Raw genomic sequence first — 18008 nt, 5'->3', positions numbered from 1 at the left:
CCCTCAATGCAAGTCTATGGGAGGGGGCGTGACGCCCATCACGCCCCCTCCCATAGACTTGCATTGAGGGGGTATGGCCGTGACATCACGAGTGGGGCCTGACCGTGATGACAGGAGGCCTCCGCCCCACATCGCCCGTCATCCGGCAAGGAGTAAAGGGGATCAGAAGTCTGAGGTTGGAGTACCCTTTTAAGGGTTAAGGTTCAACCACTGGATCCTAACCGATCATGAGAACGGAGGTCAAAAGTCTTCTGTGTGATTGGAGCAGCAGTGCGCATGATCAATCCATCCCGGCGGCTGGACCCCCACCAATTAAAGCTAGATACGGGCAGCATATCATATGTAGATAACTATACATAAAATGAGGCAGGACATGGAGGCAAATTGTTTTGCATCCTGTTTGTAACCACATTGACCTGGTTTCGGATTATTCTCACCGTATATCGTGTTGAGATGCTGCAGCTCATAATCGTACAGGGAGTCGATGACGTCGATGACATTGATCCTTCCTCTCTTCTTCGAGTGGTAGAGAATGCCAAACTGACACTTTGAAGTCTCTTCCCGGAATTTTTCATTGTTGTTTGTGATGGACACAGAGCGGACGTCCCTCACGTTCTTCCATGACACAACCCTATTGACCAACCATCGATAACAAGATTCATCCTCTCTAGAGAAGATTCCGACCAGCTTCATAGTCACCTCGATCTGCAGACAACTCTGAAATAGGACAGAACCCCCAAACCAGAGGTTAATTCCAACTAAATGCTGATCATAGACAACATCCACTCTACAGCTGGTGATGTCACTCATGAGACCTTAAAGGGGTACTCCAGTGGAAATGTTGCATTTTTTTTAATCAACTGGTGCGAGAAAGTTAAGCAGATTTGAAAATTACTTCTATTAAAAAATCCTTCCAGTACTTATAAGCTGCTGTATACTGCAGAGGAAGTTATTTACTTTTTGAATTTTTTTTCAGTCTGACCACAGTGCTCTCTGCTGACACCTCTGTCCATGTCACAAACAGTCCAGCTATAAAAAAGAGAAATAAAAAAGAGAAAATACAGCGCTCCATAGTGCATTAAAAGAGAGACCTGTAAGGTAATGATGTATGCCAAAATAGCAGCTTACCTGGAAGTGTTGTGTAGCCACATACACAACAATGGTGAGCACATAATGTAATGGTGTCCGCAGCCAGCCGTCTAAATGGGAATGTAGTGGAGAAGGCTTCGGTGTAGGTACGGGCTTTAGAATGGCGCAAGACACAGGATACCGACAGGTAAGTTAAAAGTGGAGGTAGTTTATTCTCCCAACATGCAACGCGTTTCACTGCTACAGCAGCTTCATTAGGCATAACAAGAGACATATGGGTGGTGAATTTATACAGGTAGTGGGAGGGCACATCGGAGCGGTAAGGCCCCGACAGTCCAATAACCACTCGGGAAATTACACTGTACAAATATATGTTATAAAAATACAAAATGAATGCAAAATGTATAGAGGTTATCATACAATGGAAAGGAAAAGACAAAGAGGAGAGGAACGAGAGAATAGAGGACGGTCGTATGGTCAACGAGCGTTCTCTATGGTCTCGTTCAGACCATGCAGTATTAATGTGGAAAGAGTGAAAATCCAATATGATTCTCGATTAATTAAATATTGAAAACGGTTGGGTTTAGTAGGGGGAATGGATTCTAAAATTATTAAACGTAAAGATGATATGTCATTTTCATGAACAAAAGTAAAATGACGGGACAAACTATGAAGGGTGAATTTGTTCTTGATATTGGACCGGTGCTTGGACATGCGACCGTCCTCTATTCTCTCGTTCCTCTCCTCTTCGTCTTTTCCTTTTCATTGTATGATAACCTCTATTCATTTTGTATTTTTATAACATATATTTGTATGGTGTAATTTACCGGGTGGTGATTGGACTGTCGGGGCCTTACCGCTCCGATGTGCCCTCCCACTACCTGTATAAATTCACCACCCATATGTTTCTTGTTATGCCTGATGAAGCTGCTGTAGCAATGAAACGCGTTGCATGTTGGGAGAATAAACTACCTCCACTTTTAACTTACCTGTCGGTATCCTGTGTCCTGCACCATTCTGAAGCCCGCACCTACACCGAAGCCTTCTCCACTACAGAAACTGTCCATGACATGGACAGAGGTGACAGTAGAGAGCACTATTGTTAGACTGAAAAGAAATTCAAAAATAAAAGAACTTCCTGTGGAGCAAACAGCAGCTGATAAGTACTGGAAGGATTAAGGTTTTTAAATAGCAGTAATTTACAACTCTGTTTTACTTTCTGGCACCAGTAGATTAAAAAAAAAAATGTTTTCCACTGGAGTACCCCTTTAACCTTGACTGATTGGATGTTCCCTAAAGAACTGTCAGGAGGACATTAGTGATCAGTGAGGCTGATCCAGGAGGGCCCCACCCTAGAGGACAAACAGGTATATAAACAGGGTTATAAAAAGATCGTCCAATATGGGAGAAACAGCATAAATGTCGAGCACAACCTCTCTTTATGCATTCAGCCTTACATCCAACGATGGTGCGGATTCCTGTGGCAACGTCTAGCGGTGCTCTGTTATACTAAAGAGTCCATGTCAAAATTCAAGCAAAAACATTTAAATAACAGCCCTCACCGATTTTCGTTGACCTTCTTTAATATATTAAAATAGCCAAATAAAAATACAGGAGGTTGAAGAAATCTGTACACAGCAAGGGTTAAAAGCCGAATGGAGGCTACAGCTGTTTCATACCTCTTAGTGCTTCAATGGGTGTGCAGGCAGTCTTTGAGTTCCTTCAAAGCACCCAACATTTCTTGGCTGATGCCCTTGGCTTTCAATCTTATAGCACTTTCACAGACAAGCAGGGCATCAGAAACCCCAATGGGAACTCCAGTGTGGATGATTTCCCAATTGTATGGACAGGGACAAAAAATCAGTTCCAGGAATTTGTAACCTATCTAAACATCAATTATGCTAAAAAATATGCATTCTACATATGCTAGAGGCTTGTTGAAGCATTAAGAGGTGTGAAACAGCTGTAGCCTCTGTTCGTCTGTACACCCCTGACGTCTACAGATGTCTGTACCCCCCCCCCTGTATTTTTATGAGTATCTTGATACATCGAAGAAGATCAACAAAGTTAGGTGAGTGCTGCTATTTCATGTCTCTTATTTGGAGGGTTAGAAGTGATCTGATTGGTTGCTATGGGCAACTGGGCAACTTTTCCTCTGCACAGGTTTTGATAAATCTCCCCCCATAGTGTAGACACTGTCCTACAAATATTAAAACGTACAAATATGTGGACTTCCCATATGTAGCCAAAATGTTATAGTAACTTTATAAGAATTTGTATAACTCTGACTGAGCTTTATGGATAGTGCAAGGGCCCTGCGGAAGACATTTATGTTCTACTAATAACATAACATAGTATTTACCAAATGCCTTGTTTTGCTTTTATTTTTATTTTTTATTTTTTTATTATATTTTTTTTATTTTTTAGATAATTTTTTTAATAATATTTTTTAGATTTTCTATATTAAATATTGTTATGGTTATTGTGTTTATCCTCACTTTTTCTCTGTACATAAGCATCCTAGAGGATTGTGCTCTTTCTTCTTTTTTTCTTGGAACTTTAGATTTTTTGGCCCATTTTGTGGGGATAGTCAACAGGAGTGACCTTGCGTTCCCATTTTTCTATGTTGAAGCGAGCTACACGATTTTTTTTTTCCTTTTAAATTTGGAATTGACCATTAGCTTGGGAAAATTCACACCTCAGATGGTGAACGCCATAGTGACAACATAAAGGGGAGAACACAAATATTATCATAAGGATTAAGATGACTGTGGTGCCCGGATGATAGTGGGGGCAAAATGATATATGTATGGAATACAATGTATATAGGACATATCGGCTGACATTTTGTTACACTCTGTGCTCTGGCCGCAAGCACTGGCCTGGAGCGCAGAGTCCCTGTGTCCCAGTCTGCCGGCGGGGCCGGGATTCGCATCACGGGAGGCGCCCACATGTGAATTCCGGCCTGTCGCTCTGTGTCTCAGCTCCAGCGCGTGCGTCCCCGTCTCCTAGGGCACGCGCCGGAGCTCTGAAATTTAAAGGGCCAGTACGCCCATAATAACTGTTGCATCTGACACTACATTATAAAGTCCCTGCACCTCCCACACTTCCCTGCCGGATCTTCAGTGCCCCTAGCCTGAGATTAAGCGTTCCTTATAGCCTGTTGCCTTACCCGTGTATCCAGACCTTCTGCTACGTTATTTGACTCTGCTCCTTTGCCGCCTGCCTTGACCTTCTACTACATTTGACTACGCTACTGCCTTATCCTCCTATACATCACCTTGCCCAGCTACCTGTGTGGTTGAGCCGTGTCAGGGGTAGCGACCTGGGTGTCGCCTGCCGCAGTAAGCACATCCTGCCTTGCAGCAGGCTCTGGTGAAGACCTGCGGCACCTTATGTACAGTCCGAGTCATCAGCCACTCAGGTCAGTGGATCCACATCCAGCACCGTTACACATTTATCATTGTCTTTAGACTGTGTTTTGTGTCTACAAAAGGCACAAAAAAGGGGCAAGCAGGGTTCATTTGTGCCTTTTTTTCGCCTTTTGGTTTACACATTTCTGCTGATTTTGAGTTGCAATCCACTGATTTTGGCAATACACACGATATGAAAGGGTTTTATCAACTGCGCCTTTTTGTGAAAAGGCACAAAAACTACCAGAAAGGCACAAAACCACCAAAAACCTACGGTACACCAGCCCAGACTTACCTTTATGGAATATGTGAAGAGAGAAATTTCAGAAAATGTGACCTGCGCAAAATTTTTAAAATGCTCTGCGACCATTTATTAAAGGGGTTATCCAGGAAAAAACTTTTTTTTATATATCAACTGGCTCCAGAAAGTTAAACAGATTTGTAAATTACTTCTAGTAAAAAAAATCTTAATCCTTTCAGTACTTATGAGCTGCTGAAGTTGAGTTGTTCTGTCTCAGTGCTCTCTGATGACAAGTGTCTCGGGAAATGTCCAGAGTAGAAGCAAATCCCCATAGCAAACCTCTTCTACTCTGTATAGTTCCCAAGACAAGCAGAGATATCAGCAGAGAGCACTGTTGCCAGACAGAAAAGAAAAACTCAACTTCAGCAGCTGATAATTATTGAAAGGATTAAGATTTTTTTAAATAGAAGTAATTTATAAATCTGTTTAACTTTCTGGAGCCAGTTCATATAAGAAAAAAAGTTTTTGTCCTGGAATACCCCTTTAAATGTGGCACTCCTGCACGTTACCAACACGCAAAAAAAAAAGTGCAGAAAAATTCTTCACTTACACCTATAATAGGCCGGCATTTATCATTGTAGGTGTAAGTGAAGCATTTTTCTACACCTTTAACCCCTTAACGACAATGGACGTAACTTAATGTACGGTGCTCGTGTCATGCCCGGCAGGTCCCAGCTGCTATCAGCAGCAAGGGACCTGCCGGTAATGGCAGACACCCGCGATCGCGCAGATGTCCGCCAATAACCCCTCCGATGCCGGGATCAATACAGATCACGGCATCTGCGGCATTGCGGTACTTTGCACGGATGATCGGATCGCCCGCAGCGCTGTGGCGGGGATCCGATCATCCAGCATGGCAGCCGGAGGTCCCCTCACCTGGCTCCGGCCGTCTCGCGGGGTCTTCTGCTCTGTTCTGAGATCGAGCAACCGATAATACTGATCAGTGCTGTGTCCTATGCATAGCACTGCACAGTATTAGCAATCAAAGGATTGCTATAGATAGTCCCCTATGGGGACATAAAAAGTGTAAAAATAAAAGTAAAAACATTTAAAATAAAAAAGTAAAAAAATTAGAAAAATCCCCTCCCCCAATAAAAAAGTAAAACGTCCGTTTTCCCATTTTACCCCCAAAAAAGCGTAAAAAAAATGAATACACATATTTGGTATCGCTGCTTGCGTAAAAGTATGAACTATTAAAATATATTGGTAATCATCCCGTACAGTTAACGGCGTAAACGTAAAAAAATTTAAAAAGTCCAAAATTGCTGCTTTTTTGTCACATTTTATTCCCCAAAAAATTTTTATAAACATTAATAAAAAGTAAAACCTAAGCAAAAGTGATACTGATAAAAGCTAAAGATCATGGCGCAAAAAATTAGCCCTCATATCGCCCCATATACGGAAAAATGAGAATGTTATAGGTAGTCAAAATAGGGCAATTTCAAACATACTAATTTTGTTAAAATGGTTTGAGATTTTTTTTAAGCGGTACAATTATAGAAAAGAATATAATCATGGGAATCATTTTAATCGTGTTGACCCACAGAATAAAGAAAACGTCATTTTTACCGAAAAGTGTACAGTGTGAAAACAAAACCTTCCAAAATTTGCTAAATTGCATTTTTCTTTTCAATTTTCCCTCATAAATAATATTTGTTTGCTTGTGCGGTACATTTTATGGTAAAATAAGTGATCTCATTACAAAGTACAATTGGTGACGCAAAAAACAAGCCCTCATACGGGTCTGTGGATTGAAATATGAGAGAGTTATGATTTTTAGAAGGCGAGGAGGAAAAAACGAAAATGCAAAAATAAAATTGGTCTGGTCCTTAAGGGGTTAAGGATGCATTCACATCTCGTTTTTTCAATACGGGTCCCGTATCCCGTTTCTGTACAAAAAACTTATGTCTCCAAACCGGACCGAAACGTATGCACCCGTATATGGCTCCTCACGTTTTTAAACCGTATACGGTTTGAAAACGGATGTCCGTTTGCATACGTTTTAATACGTTTTCCTTGAGAAAAAAAAAAACGGATACAGTTTTATGTTTGTCAAGATTTTAAATAAAGTTCTTATTTTTTTATTGAATTTCCCCCCCAAAAAAGAAAAAACGGATGTAAACGTACGCACATACGGTTCAATACGGTTCCCATAGAACTCCATTTTAAAATAGCCGTATACAGGTTGGATACGGTTTTTCAACGGGACTTCAAACCGTAGTAGACTACGATTTTGTGCGCAGAAAAAAACCGCATACAACCGTAAATGAAGCAAAACGTACGCAACCGGATGCTATGGTTGTCATACGGTTGTCAATGTAATGTCTATGCATACAATTTGGAATACGGTTCAATACGTTTTTTTTTCTGAAACCGGATACGGCAACCATATTGCAAAAACGAGATGTGAATGCAGCCTAATTTGGTGTGCTGGGCTGGTGTAGTTTTGGAGACATTTCACTGGCTTTTTGCCTTTTTTGCGCCTTTTCACAAAAAGGCGCAGTTCATAAAACCCGTCCATATCGTGTGTATTGCCAAAATCTGTGGATTGCAACTCAAAATCAGCAGAAATGTGTAAACCAAAAGAAGCAAAAAAGGCGCAAATAAACCCTGCTTGGGCCTTTTTTGCACCTTTTCTAGACACAAATGCGGTTGCCTAGGGAGTATATAGGGTAGTAGGGGTGTTGCGGTTCTGTATAATAAAGGGCGCTGTTAACCCTTGTCACTTGTGACGCCAGAGTGAGGGTAAAAACTCTGTAGTGATGCTGGGCCTATCGCCACCCTTCCCAAGAGCGATAGGTGAGTGTAAAATAAATGGATTGTCCACAGCAGTGCTGAACATAAAACTTGCAGGAACTTTACTGAAGATTTTCTGTACATGCAGTATCGGTAACAGTCCAGATAACAGAGTCTATATAGACAGCACAGCAGTGACTGACAGCTGCTTAGGACCGGAAAGTTCTCTTTAGATTATGAGGATTGTATTTGCATAGATCCGCTGGATTTAGGGGGTAGATTAGGTCCGGAGATCTTGCGGAGATAGCGGGGAATTGTAAGAACTATCCGTCTCTAGCGCAGGCCGAGGCCGCAAGGCTTTGGCCTAGTAATTTGTCTTGTAAGCTGCGGAGGTCCTACCTCATCCAGAGTCAGCAACCCAAAAGAGATATAAAATGGCGCAGCTCCCTTATATAGGCAGGGGCTGGCCGTTTTGGATTGGTCCATATCAGCTGTCACTCACCGTTACATTGCATTGTGGGTGATCACCTGACTAGAACCACCAAAGGTCCTTTAGAAACCCGGTCACATGACCCGCAGGTCCTGCGACGCTAAAACAAGTAAGTAACACGATATACATATATTTATATAGATAATATTCATAAATATTAAGTTACTAAGGGATGACTAGGGGTTAATTGGGGAAGCGAACCCCGATAGTCCTAGGGACTCTAACTTTGGGGAATGATAACTAAGGCAAAGTATGAAATACGGTGTCGGGACCCCACACAAAAAACTGTCTAAAGACAATGATAAATGCCGGCCATTGTGTATACAGGATATAGTATATATAAGAGACATTATATACAGTATATATAGATGGTATACATTGTATACAGGATATAGTATATATAAGAGACATTATATACAGTATATATAGATGGTATACATTGTATACAGGATATAGTATATATAAGACATTATATACAGTATATATAGATGGTATACATTGTATACAGGATATAGTATATATAAGAGACATTATATACAGTATATATAGATGGTATACATTGTATACAGGATATAGTATATATAAGAGACATTATATACAGTATATATAGATGGTATACATTGTATACAGGATATAGTATATAAGAGACATTATATACAGTATATATAGATGGTATACATTGTATACAGGATATAGTATATATAAGAGACATTATATACAGTATATATAGATGGTATACATTGTATACAGGATATAGTATATATAAGAGACATTATATACAGTATATATAGATGGTATACATTGTATACAGGATATAGTATATATAAGAGACATTATATACAGTATATATAGATGGTATACATTGTATACAGGATATAGTATATATAAGAGACATTATATACAGTATATATAGATGGTATACATTGTATACAGGATATAGTATATATAAGAGACATTATATACAGTATATATAGATGGTATACATTGTATACAGGATATAGTATATATAAGACATTATATACAGTATATATAGATGGTATACATTGTATACAGGATATAGTATATATAAGAGACATTATATACAGTATATATAGATGGTATACATTGTATATAGGATATAGTATATATAGATGGTATACATTGTATATAGGATACAGTATATATAGATGGTATACATTGTATACAGGATATAGTATATATAAGACATTATATACAGTATATATATAGATGGTATACATTGTATACAGGATATAGTATATATAAGAGACATTATATACAGTATATATAGATGGTATACATTGTATATAGGATATAGTATATATAGATGGTATACATTGTATATAGGATACAGTATATATAGATGGTATACATTGTATATAGGATACAGTATATATAGATGGTATACATTGTATATAGGATACAGTATATATAGATGGTATACATTGTATATAGGACATCTTCTGTATACAGGATATAGTATATATAAGAGACATTATATACAGGATATATAGATGATATACATTGTATACAGGATATAGTATATATAAGAGACATTATATACAGTATATATAGATGGTATATATTGTATATAGGATATAGTATATATAAGACATTATATACAGTATATATAGATGGTATACATAGTATACAGGATATAGTATATATAAGAGACATTATATACAGTATATATAGATGATATACATTGTATACAGGATATAGTATATATGAGACATTATATACAGTATATATAGATGGTATACATTGTATACAGGATATAGTATATATAAGAGACATTATATACAGTATATATAGATGGTATACATTGTATATAGGATATAGTATATATAAGATACATTATATACAGTATATATAGATGGTATACATTGTATACAGGATATAGTATATATGAGACATTATATACAGTATATATAGATGGTATACATTGTATATAGGATATAGTATATATAGATGGTATACATTGTATACAGGATATAGTATATATAAGAGACATTATATACAGTATATATATAGATGGTATACATTGTATACAGGATATAGTATATATAAGAGACATTATATACAGTATATATAGATGGTATACATTGTATACAGGATATAGTATATATAAGAGACATTATATACAGTATATATAGATGGTATACATTGTATAGAGGATATCGTATATATAAGACATTATATACAGTATATATAGATGGTATACATTGTATACAGGATATAGTATATATAAGAGACATTATATACAGTATATATAGATGGTATACATTGTATACAGGATATAGTATATATAAGAGACATTATATACAGTATATATATAGATGGTATACATTGTATACAGGATATAGTATATATAAGAGACATTATATACAGTATATATATAGATGGTATACATTGTATACAGGATATAGTATATATAAGAGACATTATATACAGTATATATAGATGGTATACATTGTATACAGGATATAGTATATATAAGAGACATTATATACAGTATATATAGATGGTATACATTGTATACAGGATATAGTATATATAAGAGACATTATATACAGTATATATATAGATGGTATACATTGTATACAGGATATAGTATATATAAGAGACATTATATACAGTATATATAGATGTATACATTGTATACAGGATATAGTATATATAAGAGACATTATATACAGTATATATAGATGATATACATTGTATACAGGATATAGTATATATAAGAGACATTATATACAGTATATATAGATGGTATACATTGTATATAGGATATAGTATATATAAGAGACATTATATACAGTATATATATAGATGGTATACATTGTATACAGGATATAGTATATATAAGAGACATTATATACAGTATATATAGATGGTATACATTGTATATAGGATATAGTATATATAAGACATTATATACAGTATATATAGATGGTATACATTGTATACAGGATATAGTATATATAAGAGACATTATATACAGTATATGTATAGATGGTATACATTGTACACAGGATATAGTATATATAAGACATTATATACAGTATATATAGATGGTATACATTGTATACAGGATATAGTATATATAAGAGACATTATATACAGTATATATAGATGATATACATTGTATACAGGATATAGTATATATAAGAGACATTATATACAGTATATATAGATGGTATGCATTGTATATAGGATATAGTATATATAAGACATTATATACAGTATATATAGATGGTATACATTGTATATAGGATATAGTATATATAAGACACATTATATACAGTATATATAGATGGTATACATTGTATACAGGATATAGTATATATAAGAGACATTATATACTGTATATATAGATTGTAAACATTGTATACAGGATATAGTATATATAAGACACATTATATACAGTATATATATAGATGGTATACATTGTATACAGGACATATTATATATAAGAGACATTATATGCAGTATATATAGATGATATACATTGTATACAGGATATAGTATATATAAGAGACATTATATACAGTATATATAGATGGTATACATTGTATACAGGATATAGTATATATAAGACATTATATACAGTATATATATATAGATGGTATACATTGTATACAGGATATAGTATATATAAGAGACATTATATACAGTATATATAGATGGTATACATTGTATACAGGATATAGTATATATAAGAGACATTATATACAGTATATATATAGATGGTATACATTGTATACAGGATATAGTATATATAAGAGACATTATATACAGTATATATATAGATGGTATACATTGTATACAGGATATAGTATATATAAGAGACATTATATGCAGTATATATAGATTATATACATTGTATACAGGATATAGTATATATAAGAGACATTATATACAGTATATATAGATGGTATACATTGTATATAGGATATAGTATATATAAGAGACATTATATACAGTATATATATAGATGGTATACATTGTATACAGGATATAGTATATATAAGAGACATTATATACAGTATATATAGATGGTATACATTGTATATAGGATATAGTATATATAAGAGACATTATATACAGTATATATATAGATGGTATACATTGTATACAGGATATAGTATATATAAGAGACATTATATACAGTATATATAGATGGTATACATTGTATACAGGATATAGTATATATAAGAGACATTATATACAGTATATATAGATGGTATGCATTGTATACAGGATATAGTATATATAAGAGACATTATATACAGTATATATATATAGATGGTATACATTGTATACAGGATATAGTATATATAAGACATTATATACAGTATATATAGATGGTATACATTGTATACAGGATATAGTATATATAAGAGACATTATATACAGTATATATAGATGGTATTATACATTGTATACAGGATATAGTATATATAAGACATTATATACAGTATATATAGATGGTATACAATGTATACAGGATATAGTATATATAAGAGACATTATATACAGTATATATAGATGGTATACATTGTATACAGGATATAGTATATATAAGAGACATTATATGCAGTATATATAGATGGTATACATTGTATATAGGATATAGTATATATAAGACATTATATACAGTATATATAGATGGTATACATTGTATACAGGATATAGTATATATAAGAGACATTATATACAGTATATGTATAGATGGTATACATTGTACACAGGATATAGTATATATAAGACAATATATACAGTATATATATAGATGGTATACATTGTATACAGGATATAGTATATATAAGAGACATTATATACAGTATATATAGATGGTATACATTGTATACAGGATATAGTATATATAAGAGACATTATATACAGTATATATATAGATGGTATACATTGTATACAGGATATAGTATATATAAGAGACATTATATACAGTATATATATAGATGGTATACATTGTATATAGGATATAGTATATATAAGAGACATTATATACAGTATATATAGATGGTATACATTGTATATAGGATATAGTATATATAAGAGACATTATATACAGTATATATAGATGGTATACATTGTATATAGGATATAGTATATATAAGAGACATTATATACAGTATATATAGATGGTATACATTGTATACAGGATATAGTATATATAAGAGACATTATATGCAGTATATATAGATGATATACATTGTATACAGGATATAGTATATATAAGAGACATTATATACAGTATATATAGATGGTATACATTGTATATAGGATATAGTATATATAAGAGACATTATATACAGTATATATATAGATGGTATACATTGTATACAGGATATAGTATATATAAGAGACATTATATACAGTATATATAGATGGTATACATTGTATACAGGATATAGTATATATAAGAGACATTATATACAGTATATATAGATGGTATGCATTGTATACAGGATATAGTATATATAAGAGACATTATATACAGTATATATATATAGATGGTATACATTGTATACAGGATATAGTATATATAAGACATTATATACAGTATATATAGATGGTATACATTGTATACAGGATATAGTATATATAAGAGACATTATATACAGTATATATAGATGGTATTATACATTGTATACAGGATATAGTATATATAAGACATTATATACAGTATATATAGATGGTATACAATGTATACAGGATATAGTATATATAAGAGACATTATATACAGTATATATAGATGGTATACATTGTATACAGGATATAGTATATATAAGAGACATTATATGCAGTATATATAGATGGTATACATTGTATATAGGATATAGTATATATAAGACATTATATACAGTATATATAGATGGTATACATTGTATACAGGATATAGTATATATAAGAGACATTATATACAGTATATGTATAGATGGTATACATTGTACACAGGATATAGTATATATAAGAGACATTATATACAGTATATATATAGATGGTATGCATTGTATATAGGATATAGTATATATAAGACATTATATACAGTATATATAGATGGTATACATTGTATACAGGATATAGTATATATAAGAGACATTATATACAGTATATATAGATGGTATATATTGTATACAGGATATAGTATATAAAAGAGACATTATATACAGTATATATAGATGGTATGCATTGTATACAGGATATAGTATATATGAGACATTATATGCAGTATATATAGATGGTATACATTGTATACAGGATATAGTATATATAAGACATTATATACAGTATATATAGATGATATACATTGTATATAGGATATAGTATATATAAGAGACATTATATGCAGTATATATAGATGGTACACATTGTATACAGGATATAGTATATATAAGAGACATTATATACAGTATATATAGATGGTATACATTGTATACAGGATATAGTATATATAAGAGACATTATATGCAGTATATATAGATGATATACATTGTATACAGGATATAGTATATATAAGAGACATTATATGCAGTATATATAGATGATATACATTGTATACAGGATATAGTATATATAAGAGACATTATATGCAGTATATATAGATGATATACATTGTATACAGGATATAGTATATATAAGAGACATTATATGCAGTATATATAGATGATATACATTGTATACAGGATATAGTATATATAAGAGACATTATATACAGTATATATATAGATGGTATACATTGTATATAGGATATAGTATATATAAGAGACATTATATACAGTATATATATAGATGGTATACATTGTATACAGGATATAGTATATATAAGAGACATTATATACAGTATATATAGATGGTATACATTGTATACAGGATATAGTATATATAAGAGACATTATATACAGTATATATAGATGATATACATTGTATACAGGATATAGTATATATAAGAGACATTATATACAGTATATATAGATGGTATACATTGTATACAGGATATAGTATATATAAGAGACATTATATACAGTATATATAGATGATATACATTGTATACAGGATATAGTATATATAAGAGACATTATATGCAGTATATATAGATGATATACATTGTATACAGGATATAGTATATATAAGAGACATTATATGCAGTATATATAGATGATATACATTGTATACAGGATATAGTATATATAAGAGACATTATATACAGTATATATAGATGGTATACATTGTATATAGGATATAGTATATATAAGAGACATTATATACAGTATATATATAGATGGTATACATTGTATACAGGATATAGTATATATAAGAGACATTATATACAGTATATATAGATGGTATACATTGTATACAGAATATAGTATATATAAGAGACATTATATACAGTATATATAGATGGTATACATTGTATACAGGATATAGTATATATAAGAGACATTATATACAGTATATATAGATGGTATACATTGTATACAGGATATAGTATATATAAGAGACATTATATACAGTATATATAGATGGTATACATTGTATACAGGATATAGTATATATAAGACATTATATACAGTATATATATAGATGGTATACATTGTATATAGGATATAGTATATATAAGAGACATTATATGCAGTATATATAGATGATATACATTGTATACAGGATATAGTATATATAAGAGACATTATATACAGTATATATAGATGGTATACATTGTATACAGGATATAGTATATATAAGAGACATTATATGCAGTATATATAGATGATATACATTGTATATAGGATATAGTATATATAAGAGACATTATATACAGTATATATAGATGGTATACATTGTATACAGGATATAGTATATATAAGAGACATTATATACAGTATATATAGATGGTATACATTGTATACAGGATATAGTATATATAAGACATTATATGCAGTATATATAGATGATATACATTGTATACAGGATATAGTATATATAAGACATTATATACAGTATATATATAGATGATATACATTGTATACAGGATATAGTATATATAAGAGACATTATATACAGTATATATAGATGGTATACATTGTATACAGGATATAGTATATATAAGAGACATTATATGCAGTATATATAGATGATATACATTGTATACAGGATATAGTATATATAAGACATTATATACAGTATATATAGATGGTATACATTGTATACAGGATATAGTATATATAAGAGACATTATATGCAGTATATATAGATGATATACATTGTATACAGGATATAGTATATATAAGAGACATTATATACAGTATATATAGATGGTATACATTGTATACAGGATATAGTATATATAAGAGACATTATATGCAGTATATATAGATGATATACATTGTATACAGGATATAGTATATATAAGAGACATTATATACAGTATATATAGATGGTATACATTGTATACAGGATATAGTATATATAAGAGACATTATATGCAGTATATATAGATGATATACATTGTATACAGGATATAGTATATATAAGAGACATTATATACAGTATATATAGATGGTATACATTGTATACAGGATATAGTATATATAAGAGACATTATATGCAGTATATATAGATGATATACATTGTATACAGGATATAGTATATATAAGACATTATATACAGTATATATAGATGGTATACATTGTATACAGGATATAGTATATATAAGAGACATTATATGCAGTATATATAGATGATATACATTGTATACAGGATATAGTATATATAAGAGACATTATATACAGTATATATAGATGATATACATTGTATACAGGATATAGTATATATAAGAGACATTATATACAGTATATATAGATGGTATACATTGTATACAGGATATAGTATATATAAGAGACATTATATACAGTATATATAGATGGTATTATACATTGTATACAGGATATAGTATATATAAGACATTATATACAGTATATATAGATGGTATACATTGTATACAGGATATAGTATATATAAGAGACATTATATACAGTATATATAGATGATATACATTGTATACAGGATATAGTATATATAAGAGACATTATATACAGTATATATATAGATGGTATACATTGTATATAGGATATAGTATATATAAGAGACATTATATGCAGTATATATAGATGGTATACATTGTATACAGGATATAGTATATATAAGAGACATTATATGCAGTATATATAGATGATATACATTGTATACAGGATATAGTATATATAAGAGACATTATATACAGTATATATAGATGATATACATTGTATACAGGATATAGTATATATAAGAGACATTATATACAGTATATATATAGATGGTATACATTGTATACAGGATATAGTATATATAAGACATTATATACAGTATATATAGATGATATACATTGTATACAGGATATAGTATATATATAAGAGACATTATATGCAGTATATACAGATGGTATATATTGTATACAGGATATATATAGATGATATACATTGTATACAGGATATATTATCGGGCTCTCACCTCTCTTCACGTATATTGTCCTGGTTCCCTCCCGGTCGCCGTTACACTATGAAGACTCATATAGAAAGTGAAAGAAAGGTGAATGCGGAGAAGGGTGATCGCCCCTCCCCCGGTGCCCGCTTCCCGCTCTTATCTTATATAAGGAGTTATTATTAATAGAGAACCGACCAATCATCATAAACATTTACTGGAGACAGATGGATTGTATAATAATAGAATCCAAACATATGAGAAGGGAGTAAAGTCCTCGTGATGGTATCACACAAGATAAGACTTAGATACACCAGCAGACAGTATCACACATGATAAGAGTAGATACACCAGCAGACAGTATCACACAAGATAAGACTTAGATACACCAGCAGACAGTATCACACATGATAAGAGTAGATACACCAGCAGACAGTA

General features: G+C 31.9%; 1 protein-coding gene across 2 annotated transcripts in view; it reads right to left on the bottom strand.

Moving 5' to 3' along the window:
• LOC130284944 (uncharacterized) overlaps positions 1-17738 on the bottom strand; it is a 35740-nt gene extending 18002 nt beyond the window's left edge. For both annotated transcript variants that reach the window (XM_056535926.1, XM_056535927.1), the window contains exons 1-2: positions 17601-17738; positions 438-717 (exon numbers count right to left, since the gene is read on the bottom strand). In XM_056535926.1, coding sequence (XP_056391901.1) covers positions 438-693 — 256 coding nt within the window. In that variant the 5' untranslated portion in view covers positions 694-717; positions 17601-17738. The remainder of the gene's footprint in view (positions 1-437; positions 718-17600) is intronic.
• Positions 17739-18008: the final 270 nt, after the last annotated feature.

This window comes from Hyla sarda, chromosome 8 (assembly GCF_029499605.1).
Source record: "Hyla sarda isolate aHylSar1 chromosome 8, aHylSar1.hap1, whole genome shotgun sequence".
NCBI lineage: Eukaryota > Metazoa > Chordata > Amphibia > Anura > Hylidae > Hyla > Hyla sarda.
The sequence above is the reverse complement of the archived record's forward strand: the minus strand, read 5'-3'. Positions and strand labels throughout refer to the sequence as shown.